The 16859-nt window shown below is 43.8% G+C and overlaps 1 protein-coding gene across 1 annotated transcript in view; it reads right to left on the reverse strand.

Moving 5' to 3' along the window:
- LDAH (lipid droplet associated hydrolase) overlaps positions 1 to 16859 on the reverse strand; it is a 351093-nt gene that overhangs the window by 67267 nt on the left and 266967 nt on the right. Inside the window, exon 6 of the mRNA XM_077488850.1 lies at positions 6977 to 7059. Within this exon, the coding sequence (XP_077344976.1) occupies positions 6977 to 7059 (83 nt within the window). The remainder of the gene's footprint in view (positions 1 to 6976; positions 7060 to 16859) is intronic.

The following is a 16859-nucleotide window of genomic DNA, read 5'->3' on the forward strand; positions in this document are numbered from 1 at the left end:
ACCAGCCATAAGGTGCATGGATACAGTCACAGAAATGCTAAATATTCTATTGCGAAGAGTTAAGACCCAAATAGAAGAGAGATGAACCTGTAGAAACACTATCCATGTGGATGCCAGGAGTCAATATTTACTTGGCAGCAGTTTATAAAGTTGTCATAATTTATAAAGGTGAAAAAAAAAAGACACAGGTTCATCCAGTTCAACCTACAGTATCTGTGTGTTGTGTGCAATTTTTATTCTTTAACAATTCCCATAGCCCTATATATTCTGGTTCCTGAAGAAGACATCTAAACGTTTTTTGAAGTTATCTCTGCTATGCTCTCAGCCAGTACCACTTCATGAGGAAAGGAGCTCCACATTTTTACTGCTCTAATCTAAAGCTAAACTGTACCTGTGTTGGAAGGAAGCTATCCACTCCACACCATCTTGGATTGGGAGATTAGGAGTGGAGCCAGGGGGTCGGAGTTGGTGAAGTGAAGTGGTGGAGTCATAGCATCTTTATTAAAACTATATTGTACCCTAAATCTTTGGGTCATACAGTTCTGGTGAGTGCATGGTGTGAAGGGGGCGTGAATCAAGGCCACATTTTGGAGCACTGGATGTGTATTATTGCCTATCAGCATGTACACATTGAGGAGTTGATTCTTGATTCAAGAATCATATATATTCTATGGGACTTTTTTATGGTCATTTGTCATATTATGAAGCGCTTCTAATAAGTGACCCTTGCATGTTTTCCAAGTTGGTTATAAATTGTATATAACTTGTTGTATTTGTATTCACAAGTAGGATTTAAGACATTTTTCACATTGCATATTGAATTTTCTTTTCCATAGTGCTGATCATTTCAATCTTTTTAAATACATCTTTATAGCTGATGTCCTTCATCCCCTTACTAATTTTGTTGCCTGTGCTGCTATGACTAGTCTAGTGATTTTTGTAGCATAAATATATGGAATTGTATTCATATGCTACTGAACTTGTTGGATGGGTTCATGCTACAGCAAGAAGTAGGGGGAGGAAAAAGCACTTGAAACATATGTTAGAGAAAAAGGGGCAGAAGTCGTTTTGCAGGACTCTATAAAGAAAGAAGCAGTCTGTAAGAAATCCTGGCTTCTGGAAGATGACTCCATCATAAAGAAAGACTGAATATAGGAACGTTAACTGGGGATGCCACTAAATCCATGACCCAAGTTAACTTTTAGTGTATCCCTTTTGTATACATTATCCATGCTAATGTGCTGGGAAGAATATATAGTTTGTGCATGTGTATACTGTAATGTATGCATATTATGTGATACTTGGTATGCCATGAATTGTTTTTCATACAATTGTACATGCAGCATTTTTTGTTTAATAAAACAGTAATACACTACAGAGCATTTTATGCATCCTTGCTTTAACTGAAAAGAACCTTAAAACATGCAAAGCAAAACATTGCTCTTCACTGAACTCTTTTTAATACCCATGTCTTTTCATGACTGAACTGCATAGTCAAGATGGGGCTGAGCTAGTGTTTTGTAAAGGGATAGAATTATTGACCTAACCCTGGGATCTATACCCGTTTATTGTATGACAGCCCTTTGCTAGCTTTGTTAGCTTCAGCTTGGCATCGCATTCCATTCCCAAACTTGTGATCTACAAGCACACCCAAATTCTTTTCCATCATTGATTTTCCCCTTGCATGTGTATTTTTGACATCCAAGTGAAAAACTTTACATTTTACAATATTGAACCTCATCTGCCACGTAACTGCCCAAACCCTATGTTGCCACAGTCTTCCTGTAATAATGCCATATCCCGTTTGCCATATGTATTCCTACATCATTTATTATCGTCAGCAAACAATGAAATTGAGCTCTTGATTCCAACTTCTATATCATTAATAAAAGAAATGCAACAGCTTTGGCTCCAAGACAGAACCCAGAGGTAGACCACTCACAACTTTAGATGTTTGAGAGGATTTTTCAGTCATTTATCACTACTCTCTGGACCCGTTCATTTAACCAGTTTCCTACCACTGTACATACAATTTCATCAACTCTAACAGACCTTATTTTTTATAGATTAAAGTGTTTGTTCACCCAAAAAAAAACAACAAAAAAAAAAAAACAGATCCTGGCCCCTTAACCTTCCTAGCGGTATTACCAAGTTTGGCTCGGTGTGAATTTTCACCACCAAAAGCGGTAACACTCGGGATTACATTGCAGGATCTTACATTGTCCCCAAGATCCTGTGATGTCCTCCCACTGTGTCCGCGGGCTGTGTCCTCTGCCCGATGTCCTGTGTGCCGGGCTCCGTTCCCTGCGAGCATTGCAAAAAGTGCAAAAAACATAACATACAGTACACTGTAATCTGTAAGATTACATTACTGTATCAAATCATTTCACATCCCTTTTGTCCCTAGTGCTTTGTCAAGTGCCCTGCATGCACTTTTATATTATATAGGCCCTTATTTCTGCCTGACAACTTGAGATTGTCCATGGCATCCAAAAAACATCCCTTTACGTCAAAAGTGTTTTTTGACCAGCTAGAAAACAGTGATAGCAAATAAAAATCACTTGCAGAATAGTGATTCGTGGGGAAATTTGTCATCAGACACTGAAAGTGACGACAGCGACAATTCTGCGACTGAGAAAATGTCAGTGTTTTTGATTTGATTACATTATTGAATACGTTTTATTATATAATTATTTTTGATAATTATTTATAGTTATTATATTATATTTATGATTTGGTGTTCCAAACTTTATCATACCTGCAATGTCTACTAAACTCTTGTTTGGACAGATTTAAGTGTGTTATTCCTAAGAATTAAAGGCCTACAATATAAAACGCCAAATTTCTATGCAAAACATTGCAACAATGTAACCCATTCAGTTTAAAACAGAAATAAAAGGCAAAACATTTTTGTATAGGTATAAAAAAAAATCTAAATACAACTTTACCCTTTTTTATAAATGATCACATTACCTCTGTTCTTAGCTGTATAAGAGCTGGGGGAAGGAGAAGCAGCAGGACACTGAGCTTCTCAGGAAATGGCTGTGTGTGTGTGGTGGGGGGGGGGGGGGGTCAGAACATTGGAGGAGAGTACACAGAGTTCCCGGCATATATCTAGAGAATTTACCACAATGTGCTCTCCTGCTTAGTGTGGTCAGTTTTTACACAGAGGAAGCAATACAAAGAGGACAGGATACTAGCTCATACAAGTACATGGTAAAGCAGCCACATATCAGGAATATGAAGTGTTGGGGTAATAATTTGCTTTAAGCCATACAGGTTTTGATTTTGTTCTTTTATGCTTGTTACCCCTTTGAACATAATGACTTATGCACTTGTTTAATTCATCTTTAACCACATAAGCCCCGGACCATTTTGCTGGCCAAAGACCAGAGCACTTTTTGCGATTCGGCACTGCGTCATTTCAACTGCCAATTGGGCGGTCGTGCGACGTAGCTCTCAAACAAAATTGACGTCCTTTTTTTCCCACAAATAGAGCTTTCTTTTGGTGGTATTTGATCACCTCTGCGTTTTAAATTTTTTGCGCTATTAAACAAAAATAGAGCGACAATTTAGAAAATTTTTAGAAAATTTTGAAAAAACAAATTATTTTTTACTTTTTGCTATAATAAATATCCCCAAAAAATCTATATACATTTTTTTTCCTCAGTTTAGGCCGATATGTATTCTTCTACATATTTTTGGTAAAAAAAACCCGCAATAAGCGTTTATTGATTGGTTTGCGCAAAAGTTATAGTGTCTACAAAATAGGGGTTCATTTTATGGCATTTTATTTATTTTCTTTTACTAGTAATGGCAGCGATCTGAGATTTTTATCTGGACTGCGACATTATGGCAGAACCATCAGACACAGGGTGTCACTAGGCAGAATGGGGAGATGCTTGTTTATATCAGCATCTCTCCTTTCTTCAGCTCCGTGAGACAATTGCGGGTATCCCCGTGGCGATCGAGTACGCAGGACCCGCGATCGGACTCACGGAGCTCCTGGCAGGGTCACGGCCAAATTCAAAGGGATGTACCTGTATGCCCATTTGCCCAGCCGTGCCATTCTGCCAACGTAAATTTACATGCGGCGGTCGGCAAGTGGTTAAAACACTCCCACTTGCCTTGTGTGCTCTTTGTTGCAAATATTTGGTCCCAATGAGTGTCGCGCAGTAAGGACCTCAACTTAGTGAGGTTTGTTTTTTTGAAATTTAGAGCTCTTGTCATACCAAGGTGCGTCTCTTTACTGTGCATATGATTGCACCATGATCACTATTACCTAAGTTGTCTCTATCTATGTGCATCTGTAATAGGCTTCGAGTTGCTTGACATCAATAGATCCAACAGAGCATTTTTCTTTGTTGGCACTTGCACCATCTGTTCCATATAATTGTCCTTCAATAAGTTTAAGAAACTACAAGCCTTTAATGATTGTGCAATTCCATTTGCTCAATCAGTATTAGGATAATTAAAATCGGCCATAATAACACTGACCTGCTTCCCAGCCATTTCAGTGAAAGGAGCCAAGACTCTTCCTCATCATTTATGTTAGGGACCCGTAACATACTCCCACATGTAACTTACTATTTGTTGCATTCCTATGGAACTCCAGCCATAATGACTCATCACAGTTCATCATAGTTCTCCATCTCTCAAACTCACTTACAGATTGCTGTTCATGTACATACCTACCCCTCCACCTCTTCTGCCCATTCTGTCTCTCTGAAATAGTAGTTATCCTTTGGTATTTTCAGCCCAGTCTTGTGAGCTGTCCAACCAGGTTCCTAATATTCCCACAAAGTCAAAGGGCTCCTCGAATGACAAAAGTTCTGGTTCATCCATTTTGTTTCACAGGATCCTGGCATTTGTAAACATACCTTTTAATTTTGTATTAGCGTTTATTATTCTATTGGCACTCATTTGAGTTACAGTATAACTTGGTTCCATTACTTTTTTTTGTATTGGACGAAGGTGATGCAATTTACCTTCTCTCTAGTTTGAGCCCCACGCCCCCTTAAATCTTGTTCCTCATGTAAAACCCTTCCTCTCCATAGGGCATTTTTTTGATCTCTCCAAGTTTTCTTAGTTTAAATAATCCCCTAGTCTTCTAACTATCTTTTACTCAACAGAGTTGCACCCTCCCCATTTAGACACAGAAGAGCAAGTAACCAACATCAGCCCACTTCTCCAGGAACCCAAATCACTCCTTCTTACACCAGTTTCTTGGCCACCAGTTCAACTCCCTAAGCTCCTGTTGCCTCTCTAGTGTGGCCCATGGCACAGGCAGTATTTCTGAAAATACTACCTTGGAGGTCCTTTTCCTTAATTTGGTACCCCAATTCTGTAAAATCTTTTTTTTTTAGGATGCTCCACCTTCCTTTAATTTTGTAATTTGTACTAAGGACAATGATCTGTTAACCCGATCCATAATGTGTCAAGCCCGAGCACCTGGTAAACAGCAATCTGTTCAGCAACTGAGGTATTTGTGACAGTTTACCCTGCCCTCCTTCTAATAATCAAAAAATGTAATACATACTTTGTATAATGATGCTTATCAGCAGGTACACCGCAGTATGTATGGTAAGTTTTTATTTCATGATCTGAAAAATTTTAGATTGATCATTCAAAATGAATATTGAAAGATTTCAAAGAAAGATTAATTGTTATCTCGGCCACTAAAAAGCGTAGATGATTGCTTTCTAAAGGGCCGTAGTAATGACCAGAATAGGATTTTGTAACTTTTGCAGTTTGAGATGAATAATTGAATTTATAAACCACTATATTCTGATCCAAAGTCTAACAAATATAGTACAGTATATAGTAAGTCAAACAGATATAGTACATGGTTCCATATAAATGATAAAGTGAGACCCTGGATATTTCATTAGACAATTAGATCAAGTACCGCCTAATTTCAGAAGGTAATCCCTGCTTCTATTATTATTTTAATGATATTGTATATATTCAGTTAATTAGTACTTGCCATCAAAATATCAACATTTTTTTCATTAGAATCTCATAAGACAGTTTGATTGATCTTGGAGTAAAATTATCATTCATAGGTCTTCCTCATGAGTGATTTTTATACAGGTTTTTGAACGTATTCAAGATAGTAACATTGCTTTAAAATTATTTGTTAAACTGTAGTCACAATGTAGTTGTTTCAAAAGTGTTTCGATTCAGAAAGTATGGGTCAAATATTTCAGAAATTTTTTTTTTCAGAAATTTTTTTTTTCAGAAATTTTTTTTTTCAGAAATTTTTTTTTTCATAATTTACGATAATACCTTCTATTCTCAGAAACACTTTTTTTTTTTTTCCATCAATGACTTCTGTGGGGTACAGGGATCAAGGCTGGGTACATTTACACTAGAGGCATTTCTGGGAATGCTAAGAAAAAAATATGACGCCAAAGGGCTAAGGAATGGGACAGTGTAGGTCTTATAATGGTAATTTATGTTGTGGTACCCAGACTCTTCTGTGTAATGACTACTGCTTTTGATATTAGGCATCAAAAGGGAATTTGAAAAGGAAGCCTATATGGAGCCTCCATGGTGAAAGATGATGAACATGTGTGATTAAATACAGTTCACAACCAATCATATTCCTCTGTTTCAGGCTCTTGGTGCTCTGTAGCTTTTCCTTCTAGACCTCTGTAATATGTAGCAATGTACAGAAGGGTTAAAACACCTGTCTATCCCTCTCCCTCTGTCTTATCTAACAAACTATTGTAGCTTTATTACCCTTGCCATGTACAATTGTTTGTGTGTGTTTTTCTTTTTTTCCTTTCCCTCAGAGATTGTGTTTTTTTAACATTCAACTAAAACTTTGTGAATCTGCTGGGACCTTGAAGAAGGGGACATACCCCAAAAGGTTGTCCTAAAAAATTGTATGTTAGTGCAAATAAAAAAAGTATCACGGACAGTACTCAATTGTGTCTTTCTACTTTGTAATAAAAGGAACATACATGCTTACCTTGTTTAAGTTGTACTTAATAGTGTCATCATCTCTCTCTAAGACCTTTAGCATTTCTTGACTTCCCATGTACATGGCATTTACTGCAAATAAAAGATACGATCTATTAAACAAACTAATAGAAGAAAATTAATGTTCTGGCACTGAAATATAAATTCTAAATGAACCATAGTTAGTCAATGAACTACAGTTGAGATAAATACCTTACATGTACTAGAAAACTCATGTGCGCACAAAACGAAGGTCACAAGCGCACAGAGTTTGCCTGCACCGGTTCCGGTGCATTTTATAAAGTAGTGTATTCACTGCTTTTATATAAAGAAAAACAATATTTCATGCCGGGCTCTGTAATATAAATCTAATATAAACCATACATAAAGAAACCAATATATAGTGGATGTAAATATAAAATATACAAATATCAAAATATGTATGTGTAATGTCCGTACACCACCACCAGATGTCTCCAATCAGTGAAAGTGATAACTTCTTTAGTAGTCCATACAATGGGATGTGAAGCCAAAACGTGCCTTCTTCCATTAGCCCCTAGGCCAGTGATGGCGAACCTTGGCACCCCAGATGTTTTGGAACTACATTTCCCAAGATGCTCCGCTACAATGCAAGGTACCAGAGCATCATGGGAAATGTAGTTCCAAAACATCTGGAGTGCCAAGGTTCGCCATCACTGCCCTAGGCAAACATCCTACTCACCAGACGTACATACATACGCCCATCACAACAGGTAGTCATAATGAGAATGTAAGGCAGAGATGTATCCTCCAAGTAAAAAGAATCGGCCCACAAACATACACACCCACCGGGCACGGGTAAGGGAAGTTATATATATCAAGAAGAAGAAAAGAAGCTTCTCATAGTGCAGTTTGTAAATTTATTTGCATCGCTGCTAAAGGAATAACACTTATAATGTTGCCGATCAATAAGAGACCATAAAAACAAGCAGGGACGCCGATCGTGTTCCACCTGTGTTCCAAAGAATGGTGGAAGGGAAGTGTCATGCATTAACCGACCTGACGTGTGTCACCAGAAACGTCCGACGTCATCAGGTGATCATGTGATTGGACCTGTCAAATCCTCCTAAATATACAGCCGCCATAATAGGATATCCAATCCAATTCTTGCTAACGGCTCATAGGCCGATCTAAAAACCACTAAAACAATACCCAATACTTACCATACCTATTCCCGGTGGGTGTGCATCTTTGTGGGCCGTTTCTCTTTCCTTGAAGGATACATCTCTGCTTTAAATTCTCATTATGACTACCTGTGATGAGTATATATACACTAGGGGGCTAGGGAGGGGTTAATTATGTTCCCTGGGAGTGATTCTAACTGTAGGGAGAGGGGACTCACAAGGAGAGGAGACCGATCTGTGTTCCTCTGTACTGGGAACACGCCATTGGTCCCCTCTCCTCTGACAGGATGTGGATCTGTGTGTTTATACACACAGATCAACGGTCCTGCTGTGTTCCCGGGCAATAGCGGGAGCCCGGCAGACATTGTGGCCACCGGCAGGCGCACCGTGTCCCGAGCGACGTGGTGGGCACGCGTGCCCCCTAGATGGCCGGCAAAGGGAGGATGTCATATGACGCCCACCCAGGATGGGAGATTCCATCTGCAGGTGTCATATTACTATAGCTGGGATGTGAAGTGGTTAAATATCCTGCATTTAATCTAACTGACCAAGCACTTAAAGACCATTCTTAGCATAGTTTTTTTGGACATACAGAACACCACTAAATATTAGCATGCTCTGGCTCAGGTATTCCATGCATCTTAACCACTTAAGGGCTGCCTCCTGCACATATACATCCGTAGAATGGCATGGCTAGGCTTTTTATGTGCCCAGCCGTGGGACGGGAGCGCGCCGCCGGCGGCGCGCTCCCGACCCGGTCCTGAGCTTCGTGACCATGGCCGCGGGACCAGCGTACCCGATCGCCGCTGGTGTCCCGCGATCGGGTTCAATGAGCTGCAGAACGAGGAGAGGTCTGTGTAAACAAACCTCTCCCCGTGCTTCCTACTGTGGCTGTCACCGATCGTCTCTTCCCTTTTATAGGGAAAGACGATCAGGGATGTCACATGCCAGGCCACACCCCCTACAATAAAAAAAAACACATAACGTCATACATAACACCTACACTGCCCCCTAGTGGTTAACTCCTTCACTGCCAGTGTCATTTACACAGGAATCAATGCATTTAAATAGCATTGATTGCTGTATAAATGACAATGGTCCCAAAAATTTGTCAAAAATGTCCGATGTGTCCGTCATAATGTCCCGGTCACAATAAAAATTACTGATCGCCGCCATTACTAGTAAAAAAAATAAATAATAAAAATGGTATAAAACTATCCCCTATTTTGTAAACGCTATAACTTTTGCACAAACCAATCAATAATCGCTAATTGCGATTTCTTTTACCAAAAATATGTAGAAGAATACGTATCGGCCTAAACTGAGGCCTATTTTTGTTTATAGCACAAAAAATAAAACCCGCAGAGGTGATCAACTACCACCAAAAGAAAGCTCTATTTGTGGGAAAAAAAGGACGCCAAATTTGTTTGGGAGTCACATCGCACGACTGCGCAAATTTCAGTTAAAGCGACGCAGTGCCGAATCGCAAAAAGGGGCTTGGTCCTTTGGCTGCAAATTGGTCTGGGGCTTAAGTGGTTAAAGTGGATGTAAAGGCAGAAACTGCGTGTAGCAGCCCCCCAATACTTACCTGAGCCCCATCTCTATCCAGCGATGTGCACAAGTGCCTCGGCCGTCCGGGACTCTCCCTTCTGATTGGCTGGGACACAGCAGTGGTGACATTGGCTCCTGCTGCTGTCACTCAAAGTCAGTTAACCAATCAGGAGAGAGAGAGAGAGGCAGGGCTAAACTGTGGCTGTGTGTCTAAATGGACACACAGAGCTGCGGCTGGCTCGGGTGCCCCCCCATAGCAAGCTTCTTGCTGTGGGGGAACAAAACAGGAGGGAGGGGCCAGGAGCACAGGCGAGGGACCCAAGAAGAGGAGGATCTGGGCTGCTCTGTGCAAACCTAACTGCACAGAGCAGGTAAGTATACCATGTTTGTCATTTATACAGAAAAAAAACAAGACTTTAGTATCACTTTAAGAATTAATCAGGCACAAGATGCAAAAGATGATTTGTGTGATCTTTTCTTTTAATACGATTCACTTTAAAACTTAACTGGTTTCCATAAAGTAAACACAAATTATTCAGTATTTCACAGAAAGTCCTTTTAATTGTTGAAATAATTGAATGGTGTATTCCTGGGAAAATGGAATAAAACGACGATCAGAGTCTGTATTTTCATTTTTGTTTGTAACAAAAAGTACATCCTCATCCTCTCAAATACTGGGTCAAAGAAAATGACGTCGGTAGAATGTCTGGGATTAATGAGGGCCAGTGAATTATAAAGCACTGGGCCAAAGAATAGCTTGTTAATGGAGAAGTCCCACCAGAATTGGAATTTTGCAAGTGGCTGGATACAGCTTGAACTTCATTGGGCATTACAGCTACATTAAATAAAAATTAGCTTTTATTTACCAGAATTACAACCCCAATTTAAAAGCAGTTGGGATGCTGTGTAAAATCTACATAAAAACAAAATGCAATGATTTGCAAGTCTCATAAACCCATTTTTTTATTGACAATATAAATGACACACGGTACATGTCAGGGATGCCCTCTCTCCCCATTATTATTTGTCCTCACCCTTGAACCTCTACTTCAACTCCTCAGGTCTAACCCCAATATCAAAGGTGTCTCGATCTCCAAGACTACCTATAAGGCTGCATTCACACCTATGCATTTTTAGTGCTTTTTGCATTTTGCAGATTTGCACTACAGAACGTGTTCCATAGGAAACCATGTTATATGGACTCTAGGGCAAATCTGCAAAATGCAAAAAGCACTAAAACTGCATAGGTGTGAATCCAACCTAAGCTAGCCGCTTTTGCAGAGGACATCCTCCTATTTCTGACAGAGACACATATTATGTTACCAAACGTGCTAAAAAAATTTGCCACATTTAAAACCTTGACCAACCTACAAATAAACTTTTTGAAATCAGAAGCACTGAATATATCCTTACAGAAAGACGCTCGCACAATGTCAAGCGAACTTCCCATTCAGATGGAGTCGCGATTCGATCACGTATCTTGGGATCCAATTACCCTTCAAAATATCTGACTTATATATCAAAAACTACCTTTGCGATCCTTCAAAACATTCAAAGTGATTTGAAGTCATGATCTGCGGGTCTTTTTTCATGGTTTGGCAGATACTGCCAAATAGTCGATAGAGAAATTTATTTTTACTTTCGTTCATTGACAGACATAGCGCTTCATTATTCAGAACCATAGGGTTATACCGCCCCCTATAGGAGTAGGACACTAGGCAGAAAAAAAAGACTTGGCTACACCTATGGGCAGTCCTAGGTGGTATACACCCCCTCCCCCCCGCTATAGGCCTTAAGTTTTTTTTCCTGCTTAGTCAGGAGTAAGGACCTAGTTCCCTGCTGGGATCTCTAGTCCTGGGAATTTTTTTGTTTGTTATTTTCTTTTTTCCTGGATTTTCCTACGGTGAGATCTACAATCAACTGCCGGGCTGGGCGACGGGCTGGATGCTAAGATCCAGTGGTCTCCTCAGTCTGGCCAGCGAGCGCATGCAGACCGGGCATTAAACATCTTATAAGGTCGCATACAACCGGGTCTGGGCCTGAGTCGCAGCGTTCCTCATGGCCGACAGCCCCCCCCACTTCGGCAGCGAGAGGATCTGTCTGGGAGCATTTTGCTGGATCGGTAACTACGGGGCCCCCTCCTCTCCTTCTCTGGACGTGTTCCAAACTCGGCAAGTCCTCCCGTAATTTAGGCTGCAGATTTGAGGCCTACCGACCAGGTGCTGGCTGGGCAGTGGAGCACACCGTTTTCTGTTTTTGGGTGTCCATCCTCCAGTCAGCTGCTCGGATTGGTCAGCTTCCCCGTGGGCCACACACTCATGGCCGGTGGCCGATAATTTAGGCCACAGCTTTTGTGACCTGCTAGGCCTTGTGGCCTCCTCCTACCAGAGGAGCAGCGCTGTGGGGGCTCTGAGTGCGATCTCCTTTTGGGGGTCCATTAGGTGGGCCTGGCGTGGGTGCTCCTGACACTCCCTGTGTGAGGCCTCGACCTGGGCCCCTGTGAGGGGCCTCAGTGGTGCCTTGTGTGGGCAGCATCAGTCGGCACCCCCTGTGCGGGGCCCTTTTTTCAGCATCCCCCTGTGAGGGGCCTCGGTCAGCGACCCCTGTGGGAGACCTTGGTCTGTGTGTCCTGTGAGGGGCCTTGGTTGACGTCCTTTGTGCGGCCTTGGGTGGGGGGTCTCAGTTGGTGGCCCCTCCTGCATTTTTTGTGGTGGTGCTTAGGCATATAGCCCAGTAAATGGTACCCCCGCCCTCCCCAACCTCCTCTGTCTCCAACGATCCTACATCTGGCTCTGTGGCCACGGACGTTGCCCACCTTGCGGGTTGGTGGCCACGCTCCCTTTCCTGTCAGGGAGTGAGGATGATTCCTCCACAACTGCAGTGGTGCATGAAAAGGCACTGGTTGTCACACTTCTTACATCTGTGAGGGAACTTTTCAAGATGGGGGGATGCAGCAGTGGCTGCGGCGGAGGGCCGGTTCCCCTTTGGCACCCATAAGCCGTCTTGCACGGCGAAAGCGTTCTCTTCTCCCTCTTATTTTGCCAAATTTGTCCATGAAGACTGGGAGTGTCCAAAGTGCCCCTTTGTGCTTCCAAAAACGCTTGCTGTGAGGTACCCCTTTGAGGAGCCCCTCCTTGAGAAGTGGACTGTTCCACCAGTAGTGGACCTCCCTGTCTCTAGGCTGCTCAAGGCAACCATGATTCCAATAGAGGAATTTCTGGCTTCTAAAGATCCAGCTGACATACCTGGAGGGGGAACAGAAACCCCCTGCCTTTGCTGCATCAGCGGACCTGTTGGTCTAGGTGCTGCAGTTTGTCTCCTATCCCTCTTGGCCGCAGTTCCCCTGGTTGCTGAACTCTGTTTCCACAGTAGTGCTTAGACATGTATTGTGGGGGGCTCCCCTGGATGACATTATTACGCGTTTTGATTTTGTCCAGTTACAAGATAGATTTCCGGCCTTGTTCCCCAAACATAGTTTTTTTTTTTTTTTTGCTTCCAATGTGCCTCTGTCGCCGGACCGTTTGCAGTTCTCCTTGTGGGACTGTGCAAGCCCTGTTACTTCAGAGTGTAATGTCTAGAGGTCAAACGATTTGGCTTTTTCTTTGACTGATGCCGATAATTAGAAATCAGGCCGGCCGATATATGATGCCGATTTTTTAAGCCAATTTTTCTTTTTTGGCAGGTGGCACTGGTTGCCACTGATTTGCACTGGCAGGTGGCATTGGTTGGCACTGGCAGTTTGCACTGATTGGCACTGGCAGGTGGCACTGATAGGTAGCACTGGTTGGTACTGGCAGGTGGCATTGGTTGGCACTGGCAGGTAGCACTGGCAGTTTGCACTGATTGGCACTGGCAGGTGGCACTGGCAGTTAGCACTGGTTGGTACTGCCAGGTGGCATTGGTTGGCACTGGCAGGTGGCACTGGTTGGAACTGGCAGGTTTCATACTGAATAATTTGTCAGTTTCGGTTACACTATGACCCCTTTCACACCACACTGCACCTTGCGTCGGCGGTAAAATGCCGCTATTTTTAGCGTCGTTTTACCACCGGATTTGCAGCGCATTTCGGCCGCTAGCGGGGCGCTTTTACCCCCCGCTAGTGGCCGCGAAAGGGTTAAAACAGCGCTGCCCCATTGATTTCAATGGGCAGCAGCGGTGGAGGAGCGGTAATCGCACCGCTTCTTCACCGCTCCAAAGAAGCTGCTGGCAGGACCTTTTTCTGACGTCCTGCCAGCGCACCGCTGTAGTGTGAAAGCCCTCGGGGCTTTCACACTACAGACAATGGTACAGCTTCTTTAGGGCGTTTTGCAGGCGCTATTTCTAACGCTATAGCGCCTGCAAAACGCCCTAGTGTGAAAGGGGTCTAAATGTAACTAAATGCAGAGACCAGCTGTCAGAATTCAGCGTGATGTCAGGGTGGGTGGGACCCTGCAGCTATCAAACACCAGCCAATGATTGGGCTGCTTAAGAAAGTAGCCGGGGCCACATACACATAGCGGCCCGCTCAGGTCCCATCCCATTTGCTGGTATTTGATATTTGCCCACCCTGGGTCCCGCCCACCCCAGAGCCTGCTCAGTGGAGTGTGGGGAAGGGAGGTAATTGGCCGATTTTTGCACAAAAAATCTCCCAATGCCGATTTCTTAAAAAAGGACAAATATCGGCTGATGTATCGGTCGACCTCTAGTAATGTCCCTAAGCGTTTCAGGAGTTTTATTAAAACCTGTTCACAGTCCAAAGTTGGAAGGCATGGTACATCCAATTCTGGACCTCAAGGCCCTTACCTGCCTGCTGTGGGTATAGAAGTTCAGGAGGGTGTCCGTCCGCACGGCGGTGGTTCCCCTTCATCATGGGGACTTTCTGGCTTCTATCGTCATCACGAATGCTTCCTTACGCATTCCACTATGTGCCCTGACCCTGCCCTTTCTACGTTTTGCTGTGGGTGCTGAGCATTATCAGCGCGTAGTGTTGCCCTTTGGTCTTGCCACCTCTCCTCGGGTGTTCACGAGGTGTTGGCCTCGGATCTGCCATGGTTACTTCAGTGGGGTGTTGCGGTCCTGGGCTGCCTGGACGATCTTCTTCTGCGAGTCCTCAACTACCCCAAGGGACAACATAGCTCCCATACAGACCTTGACAGATTTCAGTTGGCTTCTATACTATCTGAAGTCTGCTTTGGACCCTTCCAGAACATTGATTTATCTGAGCCTGACCCGGGTTTCAGCTCTGGTCAGAGTGTTAATTCCCCTGGATAAACTCCAGATTTTGCATGCTGCATTTTCTTTTACTGTTGTCCGGCAGGTGGGCCTCCTTGCAGGCCCACATGTGGGTGTTGGGTCTGATGGTATCTACCTTTTGAGGAGTTTCCATTTGCACAGTTACATACAAGCGCCCTTCAGGGAGATCCTGGCATAATGGGATAAGTGCCCAAGGTCTCTGGACAATTGTATTCGGCTGAGCCAGGAAACCAGAGGTTCCCTGGTCTGGTGGTTTCGCTCTCTGGTTCTTCGGCAGGGTAAAACCTTTCTCCCCTTGTATTGAACAGGGTGACCACCAATTCCAGTCTATCCGGGTGGGGAGGTGTCCTGGGACTGAGCTCTGCTCAAGGTCATTGTACGCTGGTGGAATCCTGACACCGAGTAATATCCTGGAACTTCTAGCAATCAGACTATGTCTGGATAATGGACGGATTGACTTTGAGGGCTCCCGGTATGCATCCAGTCAGACAATGCAACAGCGGTGGCTTATGTCAATCACCAGGGTGGGCCGAATAGGGTGTTGGCAGCCCTGGCAGTTGGGAGTATCCTCTGATGGGCAGAACATCTCGTTCCAGCCCTCTCCGATGTGCGCATTCCAGGAGTGGAATACTGACAGGCAGATGCCTCAGTCGGCTAGGGCTGGACCGCGGGGTGGGCCCTTTACCGGGCCGTGTTTCATTGGATATGTCTCCGATGGGGCACTCCTGAGGTACATCCATTTGTGTCCTGGCTCAATAGAATGGTACGATGGTTTCTGGCAAGGTCATGGAATCCTCTGGTGGCCCATGGGGCCGGTAACGTTTGCTCTACACCTTTCCTCCTCTCCAGCTTCTGCTGTGGCTTTTGCGCAGGATCACGGCCGTGGGGATTCCGGTCATTCTATTGGGTCCCGTCAGTCTGGGTATGCCAACCGGGTGCGCCTGGTCACGACGTTCCTTGGCGACTGCCTCTCCGGGAGGATGCCCAAGGGCCGTTCTTCCATTCTGCATTAGAGGCACTGGTTTTAACGGCCTGGTTGTGATGAGACAGGTGCTGTAGTTCCGACGCTGCTGACGGCTAGGGAGTCTACCTCCTAGGAGGTTCTACCTCCAGATGTGGAAAGCGCATATATCCTGGTGTGAGTAACTGGGCATTCATCCTCGTTCTTTCTCGGTGGCTCCGGGTCCGGCCTCCTTTCACGGGGGTTGAGCAGGAACTACTCTGTCTTGGAGAGTGGTCTTATGGTGGCTATCACCTCTGTTCGCAGGGTGTGCCTGAAATGGCAGCATTATCTTGTCATAAACCTTACCCAGTGTTTCACAAGGTTAAGGTGGTTCTTCACCTTTTTCCATCATTCCTTCCTCAAATTGCCCTTTGAATAAGGACATTGGGGTTGATTTACTAAAGGCAAATCCACTTTGCACTACAAGTGGTTGTTGTAGTAAAAGCTGAACAAATTGGTATTGCATGGTGTATGGGCAATGTAGCCACAGAATGGTTAGGGTTCCCATGCTGACCTGTGTCAGTCAACAAAAGTGCCTAAAATGGACACATGAGCATCAGAACTGGACTAAAGAGCAATGGATAAAGGTGGCCTGGTCTGGTGAATCACGTTTTATTTTACACCACGTGATCTGCTGCAGTGGTGTATTTAGGTTTTGTGCTGCCCTAGGCCTGACTAAACTCATGCACCCCCTAATTTATATGTGACCCACCCCTTCCAGTAAATGTCACAGCCCTTCCTGTTTAGGACCACCCACCCTGCCATATGTAAGCAAAAACCCTGTCCTCTTTAAGCTCCACCTCTTTCTCTCTATACATTAAAAGTGGGTACCAAGTGCAGCCTCATCAGTGCCCATCAATGTAGCCTTATCAGTGCCCATCAATGCAGACTCACCAGTGCCCATCAATGCAGCCTCACCAGTGCCCATCAATGCAGCCTCACCA

Source organism: Lithobates pipiens, unplaced genomic scaffold (genome assembly GCF_037356315.1).
Source record: "Lithobates pipiens isolate NorthernLeopardFrog02 unplaced genomic scaffold, aLitPip1_a1.2 Scaffold_18, whole genome shotgun sequence".
Classification (NCBI taxonomy): Eukaryota; Metazoa; Chordata; class Amphibia; order Anura; family Ranidae; genus Lithobates; species Lithobates pipiens.